The sequence below is a fragment of the Macrotis lagotis genome, chromosome 8, assembly GCF_037893015.1.
Source record: "Macrotis lagotis isolate mMagLag1 chromosome 8, bilby.v1.9.chrom.fasta, whole genome shotgun sequence".
Taxonomy (NCBI): Eukaryota; Metazoa; Chordata; class Mammalia; order Peramelemorphia; family Peramelidae; genus Macrotis; species Macrotis lagotis.
Window position 1 is genome coordinate 162,895,524 of NC_133665.1, and position 22,057 is coordinate 162,917,580.

Genomic DNA, 22,057 nt, shown 5'->3' on the forward strand with positions numbered 1-22,057 from the left:
TGATTGGTGATCTAGCTCCAGACAGCCAATGATTACAAAACAGAAACAACAAAAAACAACTTCAGTGGTATCCATTGGGCTTCTTGCTTGCCAAGGGGAGAGGAATTATCCTAGTGAAAGGCCATCCTGTTTCTGGGAATCTATACAGAGTGTGTATAGCTGTCCCAGGTCTCACCTAGCTTAGTCCCTGCACAGAAAAATACAATTTCCATTCCTCACAATGACTGAACGTGTTTAAATCATACAATCCAGTTTTACCATTCTGGTTTCTACTACACTTCGTTATTAGCATGCGTTTTATTAAAATGGAAGGCAGGCAGACCATGATAATGTACGTGCTAAAGCTAATCTAAAGCTAAACCAATGGGTTTTTTTTTAAAGCAAGGGAGTCAGAATTCAACATGAGAATTCTTTTCAGTGGCAGCCACTAAGTGTGGTCAACTTTATCCTCTAATTAAATCTCTGTGTTTTTGTTGTGTATGTGTGTGTGTTTTTAAGAATTAAAGTCTAAAAATAGAGCTGTCCCATTTAGTATTTTTCCATTTTCTTCCTATCTTTAAGCCTGTTTTCACAAGCTACTGAACAGAAAGCTTTCCCAACTTAATCAAAACCTCTCTCATGACCCAAGAACATTCAGTAAATAATGATTAAGCTTGAGAGGTGGCTTTTGCATGAGTCTTGACTTAATAAAATGGCATAAGTTGATTTGCTTGAATGCTTATTCACCGGGGGACCTAGGCTTGCTGTATGGTTTCCCAATCATCACTTCTGTTACTGAATATCAAGGTAAATGTCTGAAGGAAATACAGCTGTCGGCAAAGCTCTCAGTGGGAAGAGATTTTAGGATTTGTTTAAACATGCAGTCTTCCATCTACACATGCAGGCTTTCACCAAAAAGACTATTCTGACATTGGATGCCTTTGATTTTTATTTCTCAAGCTGAGAAAAGTCATTAATCAGTTGCAAATAATATGTATATCTATGTAAATATTTTAGCATTCCACAATCAAAAAATGGACAAAACCCCACATTTTGTAAAGGACAAATCTGAGTGACATCACAATGAAGTAACCCTCATTTCCACAATCAAGGACTACTTTTGCCCACCAAAAGAAAATACCCGAGCTGCAGCCTCTTCCTCCTTGAGATCCCCTAACAGAATACATGCCCCAGCACTTTCTCAGAAAATTACATTTTTTGTTTTATCAACTTAATTACCCACCCGGTACAACACATGAAGCAACAACAAGGGGGGATCGGAAAGCTCCTTCTGTTTGTGTTGATCCACGTTTCGAGCTGCTATCTTTGTCGTATCCAGCTGTCAGAGGTTACAGCTGTAACAGTGTCAAGATCCAGTCACAAAGTGACAGTTCTGGTATTTTTAACTCTCACAATCCGCCCCCCCAACCCCCCCCCACCCTCCCCACCTTGAATACACTAGTCCTGCCAAAGTGCTCTCGGGGATTATTTCTAAAATAAAGGAAGAGACACTTACAGACAGAAGCTTTCAAAGGAGTAAGGCATGAACATCTGAACTCCCAGGGCCTCCATCTTCCTTCCTTAAGGTGTTCTGCAAGCCCTTGGTGAATAGTGAAAGTCAAACTAACTTCTGGCAGGGGATGTGTCTGTCACTAGGGGTGGCTCTTGCCAAGGCCCTGGCAACGCCAATCCAGGGCCAGCTCTGCGCCTGAATGGTGCCCGGGTGTCTGTCTGCATTAGCAGACCTGTTTAATCTAGCACCTACTATACCTGAAGGGGGGGATGGGGGGAGGAAAAGCCCCAATCTTCACAGAGAGCCTGAAGTCCCTCCGTTCATGGGCAGCCCTCCAGGTTCCCAGTGGCCAGCTGTATTCTGGTCACTTTGCCCTGCTGCCGCCACAATGCCTTCTAGGGAAGGGGGGGGGCACACAGGAACTTCAAAGAAGAACTAATTTCACATCCCACTGAATTTTATTTAGGGCTGCAGTAGAATGGCGGGGTGGGGGACAAAGAGAGGTGGGGATAGTGGTTATTTCTTCATTTCAGGAAATTTAAAGGTGATCAAGGTGATTGGAGATTTGGATCTGGAAGCCTCTTTAGGAGGACATCTAGCCCAAACCCCTTGTTTTACACATGGGGAAACTGAGGCTCAGGGAGATTAAATAACTCACCCAGGGGCAACTAGGTGGCGCAATGTACAGAGCACCAGTCCTGGAGTCAAGGGGACCAGAGTTCAAATGTGATCTCAGGTACTTAATAATTACCTAGCTGTATGACCTTGGGCAAGTCACTTAACCCCATTGCCTCACAAAAAAAAAAAACAACCCAAAATTAACTCACCCAAGGTCACAAAAATAATAAACAGCAGAGGAAGGATTCAAACTCCATCACCTAACTCCAAATCGACTGTTTTTCTACCATACCTTTAAAGCAATCTAGGAGTTTGTCAAACTTCATTCAGTGATATTTTTTATTCTTGTTGGGAGCTTTTGTTTTCTCACTATTCAGACAGGGAAGTGTCAGCACCCCATTACTGATCGCATGTTTTGAACCCCCCAAAACAAACCCCAAAAGGGCAACTAAGTTCCCCCCCTGCAGTTTCAAAGAAGCAAGGTTCACACACTTAAGGTACCTTAGAGCATCAGTTATTTTGTACATTTTATAGAAAGATTACTGGGGAGAGAGTGTTGAATTTGGAGCTGGGAAGCACCAGGTTCAATCCCAGCTTGGCTATTTCATCCTCACAGAACAATGGGCAAGCCATTTAATCTCGGAGCCCTCTGTTTCCTCATCTATAAAATGGAAATAAGAATAACTTCTACCTCATAGGACTGTTGTGAGAATCAAATCAGATAATGCATGCAAAGCATTTTGCAAACCTTAAAGAATTTTATAAAAGACAGTCTTTTGAAGTGGGAGAAGTAGGCGACAGAGTAAGGGCCCTGTGATTTCACTGATTTAAGATGCCTTTGGGGATGACTAGATTGTGCAGTATATAGAGCACTGACCCTGGAGTCAGGAGGACCTGAGTTCAAATCCAACCTCAGACACTTAATAATTACCTAGCTGTGTGGCCTTGGGCAAGCTACTTAACCCCAATTCCTTGCAAAAATCTTTTAAAAAAAAAGATGCCTTTGGCAAGTCATCTCCCACAAAGGCTAGAAACTGGCAAGGGATGCTTACTTAACCTTTCTGTCTCAGAGACATAAAAATGTAAATGACCTGGCCCAAAGTCACATAGGGTATATCAGTCAAGACTTGAGTCTGATGTTAGGGATTCCAAGACCAATTCTCCATCTACTATGTCACAACATCCTTCCTTGAGTGTTATTACTAATAGAATCAATATAAATGTACTAATAGCATTTCTAGGTGACAGAGTGGTTAGAGCACCAGCCTTCGAGTCAAGGACCTGAGTTCAAATGTGATCCCAGACACTTGACACTTCCTAGCTATGTGACCTTGGGCAAGTCACTTAGCCCTGATTGCCTCACAACCAGGGTCATCTCCAGTTCATCTGATCCATATCTGGACAATCTAGACAATGGATCCAGATGAGTTTGGAGGAGAAAGTGAGGCTAGTGCTTAGGACAGCCCCCCCCCACTCAAATCCAATTCATGTATTTATCATGGCATTACCTCTTTGATGTCATGGTCTTCTTTGAGAACAAAGGACAAACATCAACATCATCAAACAGTATCTATATAAATGTATTAAATCTGCATTCTAACAAGTTCTAAATGTACCAATGAAAAAAAGAACAAAACAAAAAAAAAAACAAACAAAAACCTTGAAACCACCACCAAGCATGTCCACAAAAGACAAATTTACTTTAACACAGTAAACACAACTTCAGTCTTGACAAATAACACCCTACAGTTCACATAATGTCAAATAAGTGCGAAGGGAATTATTTAAAATATAAAAGAGAAGTTTCCTTGTTAAGGGTCTAAAAGTGAGAGTAAAAACCACAAAAAGTGGTAAGGTGATGAGATTTGGAGAGTGAGGATGCAGGTTGGAACTTGGGCTCTGTCTGCTACCATCTGAGTGACCTTGGTAAGGTCATGATCTCTCTGGGCCTCAGTTTCCTCATGTGCAAAAAAAAAGAAAAAAAAGGATTAAACCAGACAATCTTTAAAAATCTTCCCCACCCCACCCCAACCAAAGTCACATGGCTACAATTCTCCCAAACCCTATATCCTATGACCTAGGATTTAATCTTACGATGAACATTGATTAATTGGGTATCTGAAGGATCTCAACGGCAGAATCTTTCTGCCATTCCAGTAAAGAAGGCTCTGCACTGATTTCAACATGCATTTAAACAATGTTACATTTGGCAAAATGATTTCCTTCCTCTTCACTCTAAATCAACAAGTGTAAAACAAGAGGATCCCAACCCCCCAGATGGGAAGGAGGGGAACAAGGAAGAATAGAAATAACAGGAAAGTAAACCAAAGTAAACTCTTAAAGTGACCAGTGGAGAATCAAGAATGAGGACACTGATATTCTCTTTTTCCTCTTTTTCTTTATAATATACTTCCACACACACACACATTATTTCCTCCCAAGAGATAGGAAGACAAGGATTAGGTCATTTTATGTTTAATGTTTAATGAATGAAAAAAATGGGAAGAACACTGGCTTTGTAGTCAGAAGTCCTGGGTTCAAATCCTAAAACTCCTGGGCCTCGGAGCAAATAGAATGATGTCCCTGAACCACTTATAAAATGAGGTGGTTGAATTTGATGGCTGAGGAGGTCCCATTCAGCTCTAGGTAAAAGATCCTATTTTCCTTAATATAAACTTAGTGACATGAATTGGTAGTATCGAGTCAAGAAATGTCCACTGACAAAGATAGGGTGGATGGGCAAGAGAGAAATGGATTAATAGTTTACTTCTTCCTTCTAAAATAGGGCACCATATCCATGATGCAGCTTTTCACGACATATTATTGAACTATATTCTTTTTGTGTGTAAACACAGACTCTTTTTTCTGGAAGCTAGATTAACTAATGGGTCCCTCAGATAGGAACTGAGAATAATTTATGATATGCTTACACCAGGGGAAAATCCAGGCCCTCTCCGGGCCTTTTTTTGGGTGACCCTGGATCAATGGGATAGCAATTCTAGTCATTCTATCTTGGAACATAATGTTAAGCCAAGTTCTTCTCAGGCAATGACATAGACTGAACTCTTCACCTTTAATCTTGGACAGTTTACCCCCAAATAGATACCCACCCATTGGCTTTGGGGGGGGGGGGGTAAGAACATACAACTGCTTCTAGGGACACCTTAGCAAACACTTTGCTATAACAATTTTGAATTTTCTAACTTGGGGTTGGGTAGGGCTCCCAAGCCTGGGTTCATGTTGACAGAGAAAATAAGCAGATCACCAAGGCTTCCTTCTGCCAGCTTGTCTGACAAAGGTCATACAGCAAGTTGGCAAGATTCACCATGTCTCAGAATGCCAAGATCAAAAACACTTTGAATATACCTTTTCCATACATCTGTCCTAAGTGGTTCTTCTTTCATAAAAGAACACAGAATTGAGGACCTGGATTCCTGGGCCAGCTCCACTTCTATGTGTTTGCCCTTGGACAAATCATTTCAGCCACTTTTAGGGGTTTCAATTTTCTCACCTCTAAGGTGAGGGCCCCTAAGTCTATGATCTTACCCCATATTTCTCATTTAAAAAAAAAAGAGAGAGGAGATACCTCTGGGTATGTTCCTGACCTTGAGGGGCATGCTGGTATAGAGGGAAAAGATGATCTTAAAATCCCAAAAGCCAAGATTAAATTCCTGCCTCTGACACCTATTAATCATGTCACTCTTGGCAAGTAACCTTGAAATCAAAAGTCCCCAACCCTATACCTGCTATCTATTTCTCAAAGATAGAGTGCAGATCTATGGGTAAAACACTATCCAAGGGTCAATTATTGCTAATGAGGGTAGCATTTCCTACTCCAACTATATAGAGACAGGACAGCATAATGAAAAAGCAGGTTGGACCGAGGGTCAGAGAAGCTTCAGTTCAAATGTTGCCTCTGCCACTAAGCAGTGTCAAATCAGCTACGTTAATCAATGAGATATCTAGTCACTCTCTAAGAAAAACTGACACTGAACTTTAAACTATTCTATCATCCCAGTCACAGAGGAGTCTCTCCATTTGGGCAAAATGGGTCTCTGATTCTTGTTAGGCAGGAAGAGTCAATCACTTTCCGGATTGGGTTTAGAAAGAGAAAGAAACTTTTAGGTTTTGCTTTTGTTTAGTTCAACCTATAACTTACTTGACGGAGGAAACATTCTGGAGTTATAAAAAGGCAGCCCAGTGGTTCAGTGGATAGAGCATTGGCCCTAGAGTCAAGAAGAACTGAGTTCAAATCCAGTTTCAGACACTTCCTAGATGTATGTCTCTGAAAAAGTCAGTCATTTAATGTCTGATTGTCCAACAAAATGAATCCACTGAAGAATCAAATAGCAAACCACTTCAGTAACTTTGCCATGGAAACCCCCAACAGGGTGGTGAAGGATCAGATGTGACTGAATGACAACAATCAGAATCCATTATTTAAAAAAAAAGTACTTTGAAGTAACTTTAATAGTATTTTGATGGATCTGTGATCTTATCAATGAGTTGTCTTTCCAGTGTGTAGATTTCAAATCATCTATATCTTAAGATCATAGGATCATAGATTTAAAGCCAGAAGAGATCTGAGAGGCTGTCATGACCAACATCCTCATCTTCACACCTATGAGGCTCCTATCCATGTCCTTCCCCCAAAAGAGTCAACCCCTAAAAACTCTTGCTGTTACACTGATATCAGTGAAGACTGTAGGCTATCTATTAGCCATTCTTTGTTCTTGCTCCACATCCAACCCATCTGATTTGGGATGCACATACCCTCAGATGACATCCTTTATGTCTCTCCCACACAGTTCATAATTGGTAATATATTTAACCTCTCCATTGTGCTTTGGATGATTTCAAATTGTAATTGTAGGGATATAATCAGGAAAAAATAGAATATTTTCCTTTATTATCTTGATTTTTATATATATATCTTTTAACTTGCCTTGGGCATAATACAAAATGAACAACCCTAGATCTACAGGTAATTCTAGATGATTATACTTGAATATACATTGGACCAATGACTGTATGTTCTTTTAAAAATGTGTTTTTTGGAGTACCACTTATTGAATGATTTTCTCTCCCTTCTATACTGTCAACCTAGCAGATAATTAAACACAAAACAGAGCCATTACATTTCTGTAGCTTGTCAAAGAGTACTTTCAACACAGTTCTAGGAATCTGTTGGTATTAATCAAATTTCAAGTCAACCAATCTTTATGAATCTTTACTTATGATGTATCCATCACTGCCCTAGATACACAAAATATATACATACAAACACAAGTCAAAAAACAAAAGTAAACAATATACTAGTTGGAGCAAACAGAGAGAGGACACTAAACCACTGCATTCATTCCTTTTCTCCCCTCATGGCTACATTGCAAAGTAAGCTCTCCAAACAAGTGAAGTTGGAAAGCGGTGTGAACATGATGTCACATAGCCCAAATCCAAAGTCCTGCCCAGCCACTGTGTGACAGTGGACAAGGGTTTTTTTTTTCCCCCTTTCCTCTTCTGGGCCTTAATTTCCTCATCTGAAAAATGAGGGAATTTGGATTAGTTCAAAGGTCCAGACCAACTCTAAATCTACAGTCATGTTTCTCTAAAGGAACTTGAGTTCAAACAATAGCGGAGACACACACTCAAGATCCTTGACCTTGAGCCTGAAAGCTAACCATCCTGGGCTTCAATGCCCTTCTCTGTAATGTGACAGAGCTGTACCTCTCAGACAGCTTCCAGCTCAAAATCTATGATCCAGTAATAAAATATTGAGATTTGTATCCAAATGTACAGATTGATATACAATGTACACACAAACTCACACACACACATACTCACACTTCCTGCAGGAAAAAACTAGACTGTCAAATCCTGAAATTCTCGCCATAAAACATCTTTCAAATTCAGAATGCAGAGAAGTGTTGAAAACAATGAAAAAGGAAGACAGGTACAAAATGAACTCAGTTATTCCGATAGTCAACAAAACCGATTTCGTAGCCACCAATTGCTAGTGGCTATTATCTCTTAACAATGTTTATTTTCCACTTCAAAAGAGGCCTTCCCCATGGTGTTCATGGCACACTGGACTTTTTATCAGCAAAGAGTGATATAATATTTGCAATAAGTCGACCACAATCTATGAGGCGAGCCAAATAGGTGAAAAAGCATGGAGAGAAAATGAAACGGCCATGAGATAGTGCCAGGCTGATAAGCTCTTTAAATGAGAAGTTTTGCAAAATGCAATTTACCTTTTTATCCAGGTAAACAAATAGAAAAAAGATAAGGTTGTCACCATCAGGGGAGACTGGGCACACACAGGATTTTGCAGCCTTTGTGATTAGGGATTGAGGGTGTTTTATGGTGTCTGTGTTTTTTTTTTTTTCCAAATTAGCACTCAACACTTATTCATTATTTTATCTGGAATTCCTTTGCAATGGAGTGATTGAAAAAGCCAAGGAGAACACAATAAACAATATGTCAGCATATTTCAGTTTATTAAAACCAAGGCAGCTTAGGAGCATGAAAGTCATCAAAATGCAGTTCATATCCTAGAATCATCAATCACACTGTTTTCTTGAGAGCTGTACCAGATTTCAAGACTTTTATGAAATTTATTTATTTCCCCAGAATGAGTCTCAATAAACCTGGACTTCTTAATTATGATACAATGCAACCCAATACAACAAGTAATATTAAGTGTCTATCATGTTTCAAAGACAACTACATGGAGCAGTGGATGGAATTTGGGATGTGGAAAGACCTGAAATCAAATCCTGCCTCATATTAACTGTGTGAAGCCAAATAAGCCTATTTGCTTCAGTTTCCTCATCTGTTTAAACAAAAATAGGGATAATAACAGAACCTATTTCCCAGGTTGTTTTGAGGATCAAATGAGACAATAACGATTAAAAAGTTTAGTACAGTGCCTCATACCTAGCCAGCACATTATAAACATTAATAATCATTATTTTTCTACCAAACAGATAATAATATATCTGCCTCACATTGTTGTTATGAGAATCAAATGAGTTACTAAATATATACAGTGTTTGGCAAACCTTAAAGCATTATACAAATGTTAATTATTATTATACTTTTCTTGCAACTTTTATTCTATTGGCTCTTCTAACCGTGTGATCCACTAACCCTAACCTCCATTGCGAGCTCCCATCTTCACAACACAGAATCTATATCCAAACCCTTACCTCTTCCTTCTCTAATTTTTTCTGGACTCAGAAGATAAAGGGGCCCTAGTCTCAAGACGATGAGCAGCCTTTTCCCATCTTGCCAAGAATAACTCCTTTGCTTTGCATAAGATTTCACAGAATTTCTCATTTAAATAATCTGTCCACAGGTTGTCTCCTATCTGAGAATTAACATTCTTTGTTTTCTGTAATCCAATGGGGGCTCCTTGAGGTCAATGAGCTTTTTTCTCTCTATCTCCAGTTTTCAAATCCTAGGAGACAGTTACTTCATCCCCATCTCAATCCTCAGTCTCCTCTTCTCCCTGCTAAATATACCCAGTTGCTTCAGCTGATTTTTATATATAGTACCTAATCGAGGCCCTTTATGATCTATTTAAAAGAGTGTAATGTCTGGTCTGAAAAATGCTGCCCAGAACTGAACACAATAATCCAAATAATATCTGGGCATGGCAGAGTTCAGAGATGATCTGTCACTCACTTTTTCTTGCAAGCAATGCATCTTGTAAAGGAGCCTTAGATAGGTTTCCTCGGTTGCAGGCCACTGAAAGCCCCAACTCATTTTCTGATGAATCTATCCTCTCTCATCTTGTACTTGTAAGTTTGACTTTTTTTTAAACCCATGTGTATCACTTCACATTTATCTCAGTTAAATTTCACATTGTTAGATCAAGTCCAATATTCAAGACCTATCAAAGTGTTTTTAGATCCTCATCTATCCCTACAAACTCTGGGTCATCCACCAGCATGATCCCCTTGATACCTAAACCAGGTTATTGATTAAAAAATGTGAAATGGCAAAAGGACAAAGTACAGTCTCCTGGGAATATGAAAGCAAACCATTAATGAATGGCTTTTTGGCTTGTTTTTTGAGACTTAGGGATTCAACTAATTACAAATCTATTCCATTGTATCATTGTCTAGAACAGTAGTGTCAAACTCAAATGAAGAAGGATCCCTGCAGACCTCATATTGACTTAGAAAACAAGTTAGCATTATCTATGTTGCATTATATTTTTTACTGACTAGTTCTGGGAGTCACTTTCAGTTTGTCACCTCTGTCCTAGACTATATCTTTCCATTCTTTCCACAAGAGACTTAACATAAGAGACTTTACTAAATGTTTTGTTAAGATCTAGATAAATTATGACAAAATCATTTCCCTGATATAGTGGCATTCAGCACATCATTGATTGCTTTCACTGAAAAAAATTTAGCAACCTTACCAAGAATCAAAGTCAAACTCACAGCTCTATTTTCTTCCTTTTTTTTTTTTGAGATTTGGAACAAATTTGGGAATATATAAATTCTAGAGTAAACCTGTCATTCTCCATGATTTTACAAAGATCTTTGATAGTGGTTCACAAATCAAATCCACCAGATCGTGGACTATCCAAGAATGTCATTCATATAGTCTGAATAACTGGAATTCACCAAGATTAGCTGGATACCCTATAAACCTATAACCCTATAATCTATATATTCTCTTGACCTGATTCCTTCTCTTTCCCTATTTAGTCATTCCTTTTCTGATTTTCAGTCTTTACCAATCTATTGGCCCCTTCCTCAGTGCCGACAAACATGCTCCCCACTTCCCTTCCCAACTAAGCAAATCTTCTCTTGGTTCTACCAACCCTGACTAGCTATTGTCCTCTCTCCCCCTATACTTTACTACTAAATTTCTAGAAAGTGTAACCTACATCTGCCGTTGCCACTTTCTCAATGACCTTTCAGTCTTCAAAAGTTAGTCATGTGGTTTTCAAACATAGCACTTTACTGAGTTCATTTTCTTCAAGGTCACCATCTGCTGATCCCAATGGCCTTTTCTCACATTTTCTTTGACCTTTCTGATAACAGTGCTTGCCTCCCTCTTAGACTCCAGGAGTGCATGTCACACCCTTCGTTCCCAGTCCATTCTAAGAATTCATCTCCTGTCTCTTCCCCCTCACGTACAGGTGTCTATGATGTTATCTTTATCCTTTTTTTACCTTAATGATAATAAAAAATAAGAATATAAATTATGACAAATGGCATTTACATAAATATATATGTATATGTATATCACTTTGAGGTTTGTAAGGTACTTTATAAATATTTTCTCATTGTAGTGTGCAATTATGATCTCCATTTTTTAAAACTGAAAAAACAGACAATTAAGTGACTTACTTATCCAAGGTCACATAGCTAGTAGGTATCTGAGGCCACATTTGAACTCAGGTCTTCCTCATTCCAGGTTCAACATTCTAACCACTGTACCACCTAGTTGACTTTCTTGGGTTCAGTTACCTCTAACATGGATAATTCATATACATATATATAAGGATGAATATGCATATGTAAATAAATAGAACTCTATTGAATTGTTTAACTTCTCATTGTGGGGAGGAAAGGGAGGAGGAGGGAAGGCAGAAAGAGAGGGTAAAGGAAGGAAGGAAATGGGAAAGAGATGGGGAGGGAGGGAGAAAATTGGGAACTCAAAAAGTTTTTAAAACATGTCAAAAATTATTTTTACATGTAATTAGGAAAACATAAAGAATGAGATTTTACAAGTAGGAGGGAACTGGAGTAAATGGTCTCTAAGATCTCTTCTACCTCTAAGCCTATCAGTTTAATATTTAATTCAACCCTAAGTGTTAAAAAAAAAAAACATTGAATTCCTTCAGCCATATAGGGCCTCCCTCTCCAAGGTGGGTTAAAAAGACAGGAAGGGAAGAAATCATGTTGGAGAGGCTCTGGTTACTGTGCAATGCCAGGTGGTAAAAGTAGCAGTAAACAATCTAGTCACACAGACTAAGCTTCTTAATACTGTGAAGAGAAATTCCTAACTACAAGGACAAAGGTCTAGAGAAAACAGGATGGTAAGAGGTAGCTACAGCTATGTTAATCGAAGCTAGTGAGATCAGCTGGTACATGAGACAGGAGTCAGGAAGATCTGGATTCAAAAGTGTGACCTTGGACAAGTCACTTAACTTCTGTTTGCCTCAGTTTCCTCAGTTAAAATGGAGATAACATGAGCACCTACCTCTCAGGGCTTTTACAAGGATCAAATGACATCATGTTTGTAAAGATTTTTAGGGTATTAGTACACACTATATAAATGCCAATTGTGATGATTATTTTGATGTTGTTGTCATTGTTGCATTGTTAAATGTTTACAGAGTGTTGATATTGTACTAAATACTGGAGATTCAAATGTAAGCAAGCAGATCAGTTCTCCTCAAGCAACATTACAATCTAATGGGAGAAGAAAATATGGGAAGGGAAGAGAGAAAAAAGCAGTAGGGGAGGGAGGGCAAGTTGGACCCTTGAAACATCTCTAATATCCTCATTGTGAATTTGCCCTCCACTAACACAGATCACCACTTGTCTACACCTTATTAGAAAATGTTTAGAGATTTGGCTTGGCCAAAAAATGAACACCCCTGTAGGCAGCCCAGGGATGACCCTAATTTTGCCATCACCAGACTTGTGTTTAAATCTTTTACACCTGGTAGAACCTGCCTCAGCCTATGTGTCCCTATCACATTCAGAGTCAGAGTGAAATAGGATTGGAAGACATCTCAAAAACTTTGTGCTCATTCTCTTTCCCCCAAGACCAATCACCTTCCGAACTTACCAATTTCTTTGAAGGCATCACTATTCTTCAGCTCTCCTAGTTCACAATCTTGGCATTTTCTGGACTCCTCACTCTCCCTGGCCTTACATAGTCTCCACAGCATCTCTCACATGCAACACCTTCTTTCTCCTCTCACAGCTATCACCTTAATCCAAACCCTCATCATTTCTCACCTGGATGGTTTCAAGAGCCTTCTAATTGTTCTCCTCACCTTAAGTCTCTCCCTACTCTAATAAATGCTATCCAATCAAAAAGTCATTTTTCTCTAAGTAGAACTCTGACCAGGTGACTTTCCTACTCAATAAATTTCATAGCTTCCTATATCCTTTGGGGGGAAAAAAATTCCCCTGTTTAGTTTTTAAAGCTAAAGAACTGGCCTCCACCTATCTCTCCTGGATCTCTGGTCATTATTATCCCTACTCCTTCTAGCATTCACTCCAACAGATTTTCTCTTTTCCCACTTCTCTTTATGTCTTTGTCCTGGTCATCCTAATGTCCTAAAATTGACCCCTTCCTTACCTCTACTAGCTAGTCAACAGTTTCTGACATGAAGCCTTTCTTGATTTCTCTAACTGCTGGTGTCCTCCCTAACAAACTCCCAGGTACTTAATTATTTTATTTATCGATATCTGCTCACAATATTTGTGCTGTATATAGCCTTATATTTTGTTTTCATTGATTTGTTTTAACTAATTTAATATATACCAAGGTTCTAAAATTCCATCATATTAAAATGCAATGCATTTAGCATAAAATAATTCAAATGATAGTTAGAGGATGCTAAGCAATCATTTATAACCCAGAAGAGAGAACTAGATGTCACTGTCATTCCCCGGAGGTCAATTTATTGCTGATGGGTACCAGAAATAAACACACTAGAAAGCTTGATTCTCCCTGTTGTATACATATCACACACACACACACACACACACACACACACACACACACACACACACACACCCATGATGTGATGGTACTTGGTATAGTGTGAATAGCTCAGTTTACTCCAAAGTCTAACCCATAGATTGATAGAGCCAGGAAGGATTTTAAAAAACCTTCAGTATGTCAATAACTCAAGGAGGATTTATTATACTTTTAATAGTGGATTTACCAACCCCAAAATGAAACAATCTTTGAACCTCCTTATTTTACCAATAAAGAAACTGGAGTCCAGAGAAGTTAAATTAAATGTCCAGGTATTATAGCCAATCGTCCTGATGGCAAAGGTATTTCTCTTTCTATTTCACCAGAGTAAAACCAAAGCAATCTGGGGAAACTGTAGAAATGGTTGACTAATGAGACAGAGTCTGTCATATCAGAATACACATGCACAAATATAAGAACACTACTCTTCCAGCTACAATGATAAAGGCAAAAATAAACAAGAATCATTTAAAATCCTTTAGAGTCAATAGTGGATAGAGCACCAGTCCTGAAGTCAGGAGGACATGAGTTCAAATTCAGCCTCAGAACACTTGAAATGTACTAGCTGTGTGACCTTGGGCAAGTCACTTTGTCCCACAAAAATATGATAAATAAACAAATAGACAGATGGATAAATAGATAAATAGATTGTAGATAATGGAAAAATAATTCCAAAAGGGGGAAGGGGGTACAGTTAGCTGGATAGAGTAGCCCAATAGGTTTTTCCCTTTCCTCCTTATGGGCCTTTGTCCTGGACATCCTCAGTCCTAAATCCTTACCTCCAACCTTACCGATATTATTCCTCATTTCTCCCCTTCATGCAATCCAAGTTATAGCAAAATATCCTACTGGATAGTTTCTAAATTTGGTCTGTTATCTTTCCCCTTTGTCTTTGCACAAGCTTTTCCCAAACCTTGAAATGGGCTTCCTTCTCTCATCCCATAGAATTTCTAGCTACCTTTAATGACCACCTGGTGCACCACTTTCCTAGTCTCCTTATCACCACCACTCTAGTGGTCTTTCTCTCCCTTAAATTCTCATTCAAAGGCAACCTTGATCTACATGTCTGATCTACACCCTTCCAGAAAAACATAAGTTCCAAGGGGTCAAGGACCATTTTGGGGTTTTTGCCTTTGTATCCAGAACATCAAGGACATTGCCTTACATACAGTAGGAATCTAATAAATATTTCTTAAGAAAATAGTAGAGGTCACCTCATTTCATCCTCCCATTTTACAGATAAGACATCTGAGACACAGCAATTATACAGTTAGGAAGAACCAAAAGTAGAATTTCAACCTAAATGCTTTGCTTATAAATCCAGTGCTCCTTCTACAACATCACATTATCATCTCTTAGGACAAAGAAATTACAGTATCACTCTAGGTACTGGGGAAGCAACTGGTAGAACTAATGGAACCAATCAAAGGTTAATGATGGTGAAGGCCAATAAAGGGGGTCAAAATTGGTTTCCTTAGGAAAGTAAAGGGTGATCAAAGTGCTTAAGTTTCTCAGGTTTGCACCACAGGGGGACAATTATACCTTTTCTCCAAAAATTTTTATTTGTTTATGATGTGACCTTTTAGATCTAGGTCGCATACTCATAAGGAGTTTAATCTCTCTATAATGTATGATTTGCTGGGCCATCTCTAACATCTTCCATACTGCTGTTCAATTTTCCCAGCAGTTTTAATAATGAGTCTTTATCCCAATAGGTGGGATTTTTGTGATAATCAAATACTAAGATGTTATATATATATTTGCTTCAGTGTGCTGTGTAGCTAACTCTATTCCACTGACCATTTTTTTTATATTTCATACCAAAAAAAATCTCTTAACACCAATGTCAGAGATAAAATAACTAGACCAGATGGTCCATAGGGTCCTGTCTTAATGTGACAAGTCTTTGAGGTTCTTAAAATTACCAGTTGCCCTATCAGACCCTCAGGAATTGCCATCTGCTCTGTTACTATACCTTCAAGACCTTCAGGCCTTTCCATCTGCCCTGCAGCTGAACCCTCCAATAAGTGTTAACTCGCTCTATTTGAATGTAAACTTGCTGAGAATAGGGAATGGCTAATTTTTAAAATTGGTATCTTCACTGTTTAAGCTACCACTTCTCACATTGAAGGCACTGAATATATTTTTTTTATTCAGTAATTCATATACTGAGCTGTATAAATGGACCCATGAATTGTACTAAGGAATCATATATCTTATTGAACAAATAATATTATGCCACCACTAATCTTGCTACGCTTATGATCCCAACTTCTAACAGTAAGTTTCCATTGGGAACCAAAATCCAAAACAGATATTGAGGAGCCCCAAACGCTTGTGTCTTATACTAATGACATCCTGTTTCAGTTGCACTGAACAAACAGGATTTAGAAAATGAGGGCAAAAAATTTGCACATACAAAACCCCTTCCTGTTGGTTGATTAATAGGCAATCAATCACATTCATAATAAACACCATATACATCATAAATTTCCATCTAATTCACACTCTGGGGGGTTTTAACTACAATCAAAGGGTTGTAAATATGTTAATGGTGATATGCTAAGAGAGGCAGTTCATTAAAAATATTGGTTCTCAGATGCAGGGAGGCACACGGTGGATAGTTCCCTGGACTCACAAGCAGGATTCACATACAGGATTTCAGAGATGAGAACCACCCCAGTTACCTAATGATTCCGAATTAGGATACACCTGGCAAACGGTCATTAGCCTTGCTTAAATACCCCTAGCAAGGGAGTCTGCTGCACTACTTCTGCAAAGCAAGTCAATCCACTTTTGGATCCAAGACAATCCCAAACAATTTAGGATGAAGCATATTATCCACCTTCAAAGAAAGAATTGATATTACTTGAATACAGACTGAAATATGCTATTTTTTCACTTTCTTTCAATCTTTTTTTTCTTTAATTCATTTCTTTTTGTACAAAATGACTAATATGAAAATTTGGTTGCACATGTTAATCTACATCTGATTGTTAAACATCTCTAGGAGAAGGGATGGGAAGGAGGGAAGGAGAGAATTTGGAACTCAAAAAGTTAAAGAAAATATTAAATAATTGTTTTAACCTATAATTAGGGGAAATAAAATATATTTTAAGAGTTCATTGAAGCAAACATTGACAAATGACAATATGATAAGTAAAGGAAATAATTCTGTGAGAGCAGAGTCATTCTGAGGATCTTTCAGAGAAAAAAAGTAAACACTGCAGAAATAATGGCATCTGGTAGGGAAGGGAAGTTAAGTCACATAAAGACTAGAAAGGAAAATCCCTTATGTATTAGCAGAATGTATGTTCTTTGAAGGCAGGGTCTTGAATAGGCTACAAATAATTTTGTCTTTGTATCTTTTAGTAGGTATTTGGCACATAGTAATAATTTAATAAATACTAGTTAACTGATTAATTGAATAATGGTGACACATTGTTAAGGAACACTATGTGAAGAATTATGATTATGACAAAATCACTGGCTCTGGTCAAACATAATGTATACATAAAAAAGGAATGTCCCCAGGCATCAGACAGAGCAAACCGTGATGGAAGTGAAAAGCCCAGGCCTGTTGGGAATTCTACAAAAATATATTTGTTCAAGAGAAAGAAAAGCTGTTGGAAGAAAATGTCATGCTTGCTTGATGCTGAAAAGTCTGTTTGTATCCAATACATTGGAGAAATTGTCCGTCCTTATATAAAGATCCCTCCTATTCGGGTGCCAAGTTCATTGCCTGCTTACGTTACTGAGTACTACGCAAAAGGGTCTGGGGGCACAATTTGACTTATGTACCCCATTTGGGTGGTTGTCGGTTAGGTTCTTGATTTGTTTTGTTCCTTTCATCTTTTGTTTTTTTGTTTTTAATGTCCACAATGAAGGATTTGGGAATTTTCTAGTAGATTTCCTTCTTTGGCATTATTCTAGCTCTGACCTAAGTAACTTAATTTTTTAAAAATTAATTTGAAAGAACATAGGCCTGGGATAGCAGAAGCTTAGAATAGGAAAGAAAAAGGTCAGAGAGTCCAACCTACATTCTGAGGTATAACTCTCCCTGCCCACATCTAGGGCAATTGAGGGGTTTCATATTTTTGAGGTAGAAGAATATCCCAGTAATTCAAATAACTGAGGTAAATACAAAGATTCCCAGGTCATTATCTTTTTGGCTTCCAAAAGAAGCAGCCTCTTCCTCCTCCCCTACCACCACGTAGCCCTAAATTAGTTCTGGATTGGTGTTGATTAACCTTTAGTGATTTAATAAAAATGGTCTTCCTTCAAAAAAATCAAAATCAAAAGTAATATATATATGTATATTCTTTATTATTTTTATGTAACTCAAATGAACCACCTAAAACCCAATTAGGAATAGAAGGATTTCATCACAGGCACACACACATGCACACACAGCCTCAGCCTGGAAGACCTTGGTTCAAGATCCATTCAATTCTCACTCAGTCATAAAGAGTTACTGATGAATATCAGAGAAATGACACCAGATTCTCACAGTGATGAAGTCAAAAGCCCAGACCCCCATCACCCCAAAATATATGCGTGCCTATCCACATATACAGTTAGCATGATCATTTCTCTCTGGCTGTATAATATTTTTATACACTAGATGGAGCCTTATCTCTTAAGTTGTCCTAAAATGTCAACTTAATTTTGCCATTTGTTGTGACTTTTGCACAGATTTTGTAACAGGCTTGAAAAATAAAAAGTGGGAAAGAGAGACATGGAAGGAGAAGAGGGAAAGGAGGGGCAGGAGGAAAGGGACTGTGTGCCAGAGAAAAGTATTGATTTATTAATCATAAGAAGAAAATTACTTCCATATAAACTCTGAAAAGATTCAACTTGGTTTTCTCATTCCATTCCCTCAGCCTGCATCTTTCTTTCTTTCTTCGTTGATGAGGCAATCAGGGTAAAGTGACTTAGCCAAGGTCGCACAGCTAGGAAGGGTCAAATGTCTGAGACCACATTTGAACTCAGGTCCTCCTGACTTCAGGGCCAGTGCTTTATCCATAGTACCACTTAGCTGCCCCCAGTCTGAATTTCTTTACCCCAAATATGAGGCAATGCTCAAAGTAGAGAGAACAGACCTGGTTTCAAATCCTGCCTCTGTGATTTCTCTTTGTGTGACCTTGGGTAAGCTGTCTATAAAAGAAAGGATTTGGACTAGCTGGTCTCTGAGTACCCCTGTCCCATTCTAAATCTCACTTTATAGAACACTGGGAGAATTCATAAACAATTTCCAAGATGATTTCAAAATAGTCACAAAATAAAAGATTATTAAATATAATTTAATGTACCTTTCCTTAGCTTACCTTAACTTACTTACCTTAACTTAATGTACCTTTTCTTCACCTATCATCCAGATCATTCCCTTTTCAAACAACATGCTAATTCTCGTGAAGTTTTTTTTATTGTTTTGGGGGAGGGGGATGTTTAAGAACTAAATTCTGTACATTAAAGTTGAGTTTGAATCTTCAAGGAGTTAATAGTGAAAGGAGTTCTTATCAGGAATGAGGGAAAAAGACCTTGGAGGGGAAGTCATGCATACTAGAGAGAATGGGTCTAAATCAAACTCAAGAATGGAAGCAATGACCATAGGGTTTTTCCCACCTAGACTTTGTTGAAGACTTTGAATTGGGGGGGGGGGGGGGGGGCCAACTGAATGGATGTTCCAGGGGGAGACCCTTCCCCAGCTCTATCTATCTCAAAAGAACTTGACTGTTATGTGATGTGCTTTTGTGCTTTCAAATCATCACAAAACTTTAAATCCAAACCCTAATAGTTAGCGTGTCAGCCACTTCCCTAGCACTTCTCTGCTGATCCCTATCACATTGGTGACAAAGATTCTTAAACTGATTACAATTGTTTAATATGAACAAGATTTTACTTCTGTGCCTTAGAGTCAAGCATTGTCTTAAAAGGGGGGGGGGGGGAACCTAACAGCCTACCACACAAACCTAAGAAGAATGCCTGTCCATGTAGACCAAGCTCAATACATTAAAACAACACACATTTCCATAGCTCTTCATGACACAAAGACCTTTTCTTCAATAATAGATAGCCATCCCCATTTCCCAGATGAGGAAATTGAGGCTTGGGTACAGAATGGTACAGGGAATGGGGTGCTAGATCAAATCAGAAGACCCAACTTAAAATCCCAAACCTGCCACTTTGCTGCCAGTGTTAACTTGGTTGAATGACCTCAGGTCTCTGGGTCTCAGTTTCCTCCTCTGTAAAATAGACTGACTGACTGAGCCTTAAGGATGAAGATAATGTTATCTCATAACTGAAAAGGTACAGGAAGGGACTAGTCTCTTCTTATTTAATTTAATTTAATTTTAATTTAAGTTTAATTCAAAGTGTTTTTCTTCAGCCAAAAAGACTTGAGTAGAAGTTTAGTCTTAAACACTTAATAGCAAGGTAGCTAGGTGGTACAGTGGATAAAGTACCAGCCCTGGAACCAGGAGGACCTGAGTTCAAATCCAGTCTCTGACACTTAATAGCTGTGTGCCTTTGGGCAAGTCACTTAACCCCATTGCCTTGCCAAAAACAAAAAAATAAAATAAAATAAAAAACACTATTAGCTGTTCTCACCCTCAGCAAATTATTAATCTGTCTGTCTCACTTATCTCAACCATAAAATGAGGGGGAGGGGGAAGAGAAGGTGGAAACACATCAGTTTTTGTGGGGTTGGGATCTCAGCACAGTGCCTAGGAAACATCAGGCTAGTTATTATGGTTGTTCTTGTTCTTGCTGTTCTCTTGGAGAACCAAGGACAAACACCAACAACAGCAGAAATCATCATCATCGTCATCATCGTCGTCATTTATTTCCCTAAAGAACTTTCCAGAAACACAGAGTCTCAGTGCTGAAAGGGATCTTCCACAACCAAATGGTCCAACCCATGGCCCTAAAATAATCTCCATGACAAGGTGTCCAACAAGTATTTATTTAGTCTTTGCTTGAATATCTCCAAAGAGGTAGAGTTCTTGTAGTGAAGTATTTGAAGAAATGGGGAAACAGTGTTTCTCCTGTCAGTCTTTCCATTCCAAAAGTTAATAAGAGAGTCTTGGACTCAATCTGAATGAATGGGAAACATACAAGATTTTAAACGACAAAGCCCAAGGTTCATCAATACTATTCCTTGCTTGTAATCTGGACACTTTGAAAATGCTTCCAATCTTTTTGGTTTTTTTGGACTGGATGCTGAAGCTCACCAATAGAGGAAATACCAGTGAGGAAATTGTTCCTATCAATTTAGCCCTTCAATCTTTTAAGTTGCTTAAGAAACAGTGTGTCTCTTATGTATGTGTCTGTCTCTGACATGAGGAACCAATCAATAAACATTTATTACGTGCCTATTATATCCTAGTTACTAACAGCTAGCCAGCTCTCATTAAGTGATCTATGCTTTTCATTTCCAGTGGTATTTTATTTTGTGAGCTTTGCTTCTCATTTTCAGTGGTATTTTATTTTTATCTGCCCATCAACTCTGTAAGCAAAGCTAATATTAATCCTTTGTTACAGAAGAAGAAACTAAGTCTCAAAACATGTATCAATGAGATGTGAGGGATTGCACAACTCCTTGGAGGCAAAGAGAATTCCAAAAATGAAACAATTAAAGGAGAAGGGTCAGCACTTTTTGCCTCCTGTAAATATAATACAACACACCATTTATTTTCTACAAAGAGATTTCAAATTATATTTTCTATATTTAGTTCACATTCATGAACTATCGTTCAAAAGTGCTCAACTAAAGCACTTTTGAAGGAGGGGGAAGGCTTGGGGAGGGCTGCCAATGTGACCTTTGTTCCCACGCTATTATAAATTGCTGGCATGTCTTAGTTATATAAAACGATTAATCATTGCTGTGTAAATAAGTGATTATGCTTTGGTTGATTCTGTCTTTCCTCTGACCTCCTGTGCTCACCTGAGAGGTGTTCGGGGTTTTTGGAATGGCAATGGCCAGTGCCTATGGGGTTTGGGGAAGGTGGGAAGAAATGATCCTCATTGTCATGTGGACCAGGAAGGATTCTAAGTTAGCACACTGGATGGTTACAAGAGCATTTTTTTCTGTTGATTTAGAACAAAGAACATATGTCCAAATCCTCCGAGTCACCTCCCCACATCCCCAAATTTCCATTAGCTGGCATCTGAGGTGGCAGTCTGAGGAGACTGAGTGAGTCT

General features: G+C 38.5%; 1 protein-coding gene across 4 annotated transcripts in view; it reads right to left on the reverse strand.

Moving 5' to 3' along the window:
* Positions 1-22,057, reverse strand: part of MITF (melanocyte inducing transcription factor) — a 276,732-nt gene that overhangs the window by 127,455 nt on the left and 127,220 nt on the right. The window contains exon 1 of one of the 4 annotated variants that reach the window (XM_074198755.1): positions 1,496-7,945. The exons of the other annotated variants lie outside the window; for them this stretch is intronic. Coding sequence (XP_074054856.1) covers positions 1,496-1,551 — 56 coding nt within the window. The 5' untranslated portion in view covers positions 1,552-7,945. Of the gene's footprint in view, positions 1-1,495; positions 7,946-22,057 lie in introns of those variants that run through there. 4 annotated transcript variants of the gene reach the window in all.